The sequence below is a fragment of the Protobothrops mucrosquamatus genome, unplaced genomic scaffold (assembly GCF_001527695.2).
Source record: "Protobothrops mucrosquamatus isolate PMUCROS unplaced genomic scaffold, P.Mucros_1.0 scaffold_242, whole genome shotgun sequence".
NCBI classification, from domain to species: Eukaryota; Metazoa; Chordata; class Lepidosauria; order Squamata; family Viperidae; genus Protobothrops; species Protobothrops mucrosquamatus.
In genome coordinates, this window is record NW_015386318.1 from 373,525 (window position 1) to 379,095 (window position 5,571).

Genomic DNA, 5,571 nt, shown 5'->3' on the forward strand with positions numbered 1-5,571 from the left:
TGCATTTGACCCCAAAAAGTTACTTGCTCATTTTTTCCCCCCCTCTGAAAACACCAAGCAGGTCTGACTGAAATAATGTTAGCTTATCCACTGCTTTATTTTATTACTTTTTTTTTTTAACATCCCATAGTGTAAGCAGTGAAACCTATTCTGATAGGAAAGGAAATTCCTGTTTGAGGCAAAGACCAGACAATTAGGATTGTTTTAAGGAGAAATTGGGGAGGTGGGCTTCATGGCTGACTCAAGAGCTGGCCAATCAGCTAGATCAGTGATGGCGAACCTTTCAGAGACCGAGTGCCCAAAACTGGCCCCGCTCCCACTCCGCCTGCCTGCAGGACCCACTCACCACCTGCAGGGCCCGCCACAGATCGCCCAGGCAGCCCAGCAGCGCCATGGTGGCCACACCCTTTGCCCGCGCCCTGCAGCATCAACTGTGCGCGATGGGGCATGAGGGCAGAGTCTTGTCTACGCTGCCTGGCTGCCATGTCCTTGGCTGCGCTGCTCCGCGTGGGCCACGCTCAGGGGCGACTCTCCTCCAGAGGGACTGCTGGTGATGAGGGGGTCATGGGAGGAGGCGAGACTGGGACAATGGCACGTGTGCCCACAGAGAAGGCTCCGAGTGCCGCCTCTGGCATGCGTGCCATAGGTTCGCCACCACTGAGCTAAATTATGGATCTATCCGGAGTTTGTTTATTAACCGAGGATCTTTTTTTCTACCATGGTCTGTGTTGTTTTTGCAAGCAGTGCTCCTAGAGTAAAATAAACCAGCAAAAAAAAGTGCAATAAACAGCATCATTGGAACATATGAAAAACCGTGTGCAGCCGTAGGCATTTAAAAGGGGCATGAAATAGAAATTGCAAAGGAAAACAAAAATCATCCATATTTAGACAGGGACTGTCTTGATAGCCAGTTGAGTCATCCCTACAGGTCGTTCTCGACTTAACAACGGTTCATTTAGTGACCGTTCCAAGTTGCCACATCGCTGAAAAAAGTGACTTATGATCGGGTTTCACGCATACGACCGTTGCAGCATCCCCATGGTCAGGTGAACAAAATTCAGACCTTTGGCAATTGACTCCTATTTATGACGGTCGTAGTGTCACGTGATCCCCTTTTGCGACCTTCCGACAAGCGAAGTCAATTGGGGGAAGCCAGATTCACTTAACAACCGGCTACTAACTTATCAATCGTGGTGATTCACTTAACAACTATGGCAGGAAAAGATTTAAAATGGGCCCAAACCTACTTAGCCACTATCTCACGTGGCAAGATAAATTTGGGGCTCCATTGTAGTCGTAAGTCAAGGACTTGCTACAAACTGGGACATTAATTGTTGGGTGTTGGTTGGAGACTTTGACTGTGTTTCTCTTGCTCGCAAAAACCTACGTTGGCTCAATCCAACTCTTTGATGGAAATCTCTTTGATCCGGATTGCAGACCACCTCGATTACGTCGCCCAGTGCTAAGCGACCGATCGCCCAGTTGGAGAAGTCCATCCAGGCTTCACCCAAGCTGATGAAGTTGGAAGAACATGAGTGCAGCGCTCGTGTAGTCTCCAGCAAGCAAGTTCAGGAGAAGGTCCTCACGTCTCCACCCCTTTTGTTGCGTGAATTGACCCCAGAGCAAGAGCAGAAAGAAGCTGCCAAATTGTTTGGGCCCAGGGAAGACTCACCTTCTGGGATCTATGAATCAGGTAGGAGGAGAAGCAACAATCACACAGGTTGAACCACGGGAAGACGATGAAAGGACTCCCTTCAAAGTGGACCTGGAATCGGAATCAGAATAGAGCTGGGAGGGACCTTGGAGGTCTTCTAGTCCAGCCCCCTGCTCAAGCAGGAGACCCTATACCATTTCAGACAAGTGGCTGTCCAGTTTCTTCTTAAAAACCATCCAATGATGGAGCACCCACAACTTCTGGTGGCCAGCTGTTCCACTGGTTAATTGTTCTCACTGTTAGGAGGTTTCTCCCTAATTCCAAGCTGCTTCTCTCTTTGATCAGTTTCTATCCATTGTTTCTTGTCTTGCCTTCCGGTGCTTTGGAAAATAAGTTGTGCCCCTCTTCTTTGTGGCAGCCCCTCAAATACAGGAATACTGCTATCATGTCCCCCCTAGTTCTTCTTTTCTCTAGACCAGAGGTCCTCATCCTTTTGGGCACCAGGGACCGATTCTGTGGAGAAAGTTTTTTCCACGGACTGGAGAGTGTGTGGTTTTGTGTGCTGCCTGCATCCCACAGGTGAGGCTTTGCTTGTTTGTGCGGACTGGTTGCTGGTCTGGTACTTGCCCACAGCCCGGGGGTTGGGACCCCTGAACTAGACTAACCAAACCCAAATCCTGATTTGACAACTGGAACAACTCAAGGCTTGCAAATTGTTGCACTTTGCGAGGTAGTCCAGACAGGAATCCAAAACCACAAGGACTAACCCTAATTTTATTATACAGGTAGTCCTCTACTTATGACCGTTTATTTAGTGGCTACTTGAAGTTACAATGACACAGAAAAAAGTGACATAGGAACGTTTTTCCACACTTACGACCGTGACAGTATCCCCGTGGTCACGGGATCAAAATTCCGACACTTGACAACTGACTTGCATTTATGACGTTTGCAGTGTCCTGGTGTGTGTGTGTGTGTCATGTGATCCCCTTTTGCGATCTCCTGACAAGCAAGTCAATGGGGAAGCCAGATTCACTTAACGACTGGGTTACTAACTTAACAACTGCAGTGTTTCACTTAACAACCGTGGTTCAAGAAAGGTCGTAAGATGGGGGGCCAAACTCATTTAACAACTGTCTCACTTAGCAGCGGAAATTTTGGGCTCAATTGTGGTTGTAAGCCAAGGACCACCCGTAAGGGTACAGTAATAGAAACTTGCAGATTTGAAAGCATGTCCCCTTCTTAGCTGTTACTTGCTCTAAAATATATAAGGAACGGGGCTGGAATTGGGTATGTCTAGTTTAATGAAGAGAAGGACGAGGGGGGACAGGATAGCCGTGTTCCAGTATCTCAGGGGCTGCCCCAAAGAAGAGGGAGTCAAGCTATTCTCCAAAGCCCCTGAAGGCAGGACAAGAAGCAACGGATGGAAACTAATCAAGGAGAGAAGCAACCTGGAACTAAGGAGAAACTTCCTGACACTGAGGACAATTAACCAGTGGAACAACCTGCCTCCAGAAGCAGTGAATGCTCCAACACTGGAAGTTTTTAAGAAGAGACTGGACAGCCATTTGTCCGAAATGGTGTAGGGTTTCCTGCCTGAGCAGGTTAGACTAGAAGACCTCCAAGGTCCCTTTCAACTTTATTATTATTATTGTTATTGTTATTGTTATTACCATTATTATTATTATTATTATTATTATTATTATTATTATTATCATCATCATCATCATCATCATCATCTAGGGAGGGTCCCTCCCGAGGTGCTTTCTCCACTCCCATTCCTTCTGAGGGCCATCTTTCCTCTTATCCAGCCATTGAGCTATGGATCTTCCCCCTGCCTCCCGAGGGGATTCTCACAGCCCTTCACACACCAATGGGCCAGTCCAAAACCTCAGATGCTCCCGGCCTCCAGGATGCTAAATAAGGAAGACTCGGTCCATTGTGTGGCATTCACACTTGTGTTTTTCTGCAGAGGTCGCCAGTATTGTGATCAGTAGTTCTGAAGACACTGAAGATGACGCTATGGTGAGTGTGACAAGGAGGTCCTTGCCCTTCCGGACTTGTGAGGCCTTTAGATAGTGCTCCTCAACTTTGGTTGTTGGAAGATATGTGGACTTGAACGTGCAGAATTCCATGCAGACGGGGGAATTCTGGGAGTTGAAGTCCACACCTCTTCCGAGTTGCCAAGGTTGAGAAATACTGCTCGAGATATGGTTTGACTACATTTCTCATCATCCCTGTTGACGCAACAGGGAGAGTGTAGCCGTAACAGCCCTGGAATTCTGGGGTATGTAGTCACAACAGCCCTGGAGTTCTGGGAGTTGTAGTCACAACAGCCCTGGAATTCTGGGGTTTGTAGTCACAAAAGCCCTGGAATTCTGGGATATGTAGTCACAAAAGCCCTGGAGTTCTGGGAGTTGTAGTCACAACAGCCCTGGAATTCTGGGGTTTGTAGTCACAAAAGCCCTGGAATTCTGGGGTTTGTAGTCACAAAAGTCCTGGAATTCTAGGATATGTAGTCACAAAAGCCCTGGAATTCTGGGAATTGTAGACATAATAGTCCTGGAGTTCTGGGGTATGTAGTCGCAAAAGCCCTGGAGTTCTGGGAGTTGTAGTCACAACAGCCCTGGAGTTCTGGGAGTTGTAGTCACAACAGCCCTGGAGTTCTGGGAGTTGTAGTCACAGCCCTGGAATTCTGGGTTTTGTAGTCACAAAAGCCCTGGAATTCTGGGATATGTAGTCACAAAAGCCCTGGAATTCTGGGAATTGTAGACATAATAGTCCTGGAATTCTGGGGTATATAGTCGCAAAAGCCCTGGCATTCTGGGAGTTGTAGTCACAACAGCCCTGGAATTCTGGGATATGTAGTCACAAAATACCCTGGCATTCTGGGAGTTGTTGTTACAAAAGCCCTGGAATTCTGAGGTACGTAGTCACAGCAGCCCTGGAGTTCTGGGAATTGTGGTCAACACTGGGAAAGTCTGGTGCTCTTTTGGTCTGATCCGGTAAAATTGGTTTGAGATTTCTGTTTGTTTGTTTTCTTCCAGTGACGATCTGCTTGTTCCAGACCGGTTTCCAGTAAGCTGAGCCTGACTTAGCAGTCGCACGATGGATGTGCAATTGGCACTTTTCTCCTGTGCTTCTGCTAATGACATCCCTGAAGAGTGGACAGCTGCCTCATAGCCCCAATTCGGAGCTGTTGTTTCACTCCGGGGCCTTTGAATCATGGAAAAGGACTGTCTATCTTTTTCCTTGCGCACAGTTTTAGCCAGCCTGTAATTACAAGCACTGAATCATGCATTGCTAATCTTCTCCGGATCCACAGGCCTTCCGTGGGGGGCACCGAACAAAAATATTTTATCTCTCCGCTCAGCTTCTGAGTTTTGCTACCTGCCTGTTCTGCTAAGAGTTTCTTCCAAATAATCTTAGGGGGTTTTTTGCCTGCTTTATAGCTCAGTAACTAGAGGAATAAAATGTGTGTGTGTGTGTGTGCGCTGCCTTGAATTTTTTTGTAAAAAATAAATAAAAAGGAAAATAAATAAACAGGTTTTACAAGCTAATTTCCCCCAATATGCTAAGCCCAAAGCAAATAAAGCACATTATGACTGACTATCCTGTTTTGTGAACTTTCCATCTTGTTTGTGTGGTGTAAAGACAAGAAACAGCAGGTGGCGCTCTAACACAAGAAGAGTTTACTTGCCTTGCCTTGGTGCCTCAAAAGAGCAGAATACAACAGATACAGGAGAATATTGGAGACGTTTCATTACCAAACTAGGTAACATCATCAGTGCTAGAAGGGAGTGGGGTTTGCAGAGAAGAGGAAGAGGAGAAGGAGGAAGAGGCGGTCTGTGGGGTCCTCGGTGCTCTCTGAGCTTGGTTGTTTTCTTGCAGACGTTTCATTACCAAACTAGGTAACA

At 47.0% G+C, this 5,571-nt stretch overlaps 1 protein-coding gene across 1 annotated transcript in view; it reads left to right on the plus strand.

Moving 5' to 3' along the window:
- LOC107300869 (protein PML) overlaps positions 1-5,264 on the plus strand; it is a 9,451-nt gene extending 4,187 nt beyond the window's left edge. The window contains exons 5-7 of the mRNA XM_015830158.1: positions 1,438-1,693; positions 3,627-3,679; positions 4,702-5,264. Of these exons, the coding sequence (XP_015685644.1) occupies positions 1,438-1,693; positions 3,627-3,679; positions 4,702-4,704 (312 nt within the window). The 3' untranslated portion in view covers positions 4,705-5,264. The remainder of the gene's footprint in view (positions 1-1,437; positions 1,694-3,626; positions 3,680-4,701) is intronic.
- Positions 5,265-5,571: the final 307 nt, after the last annotated feature.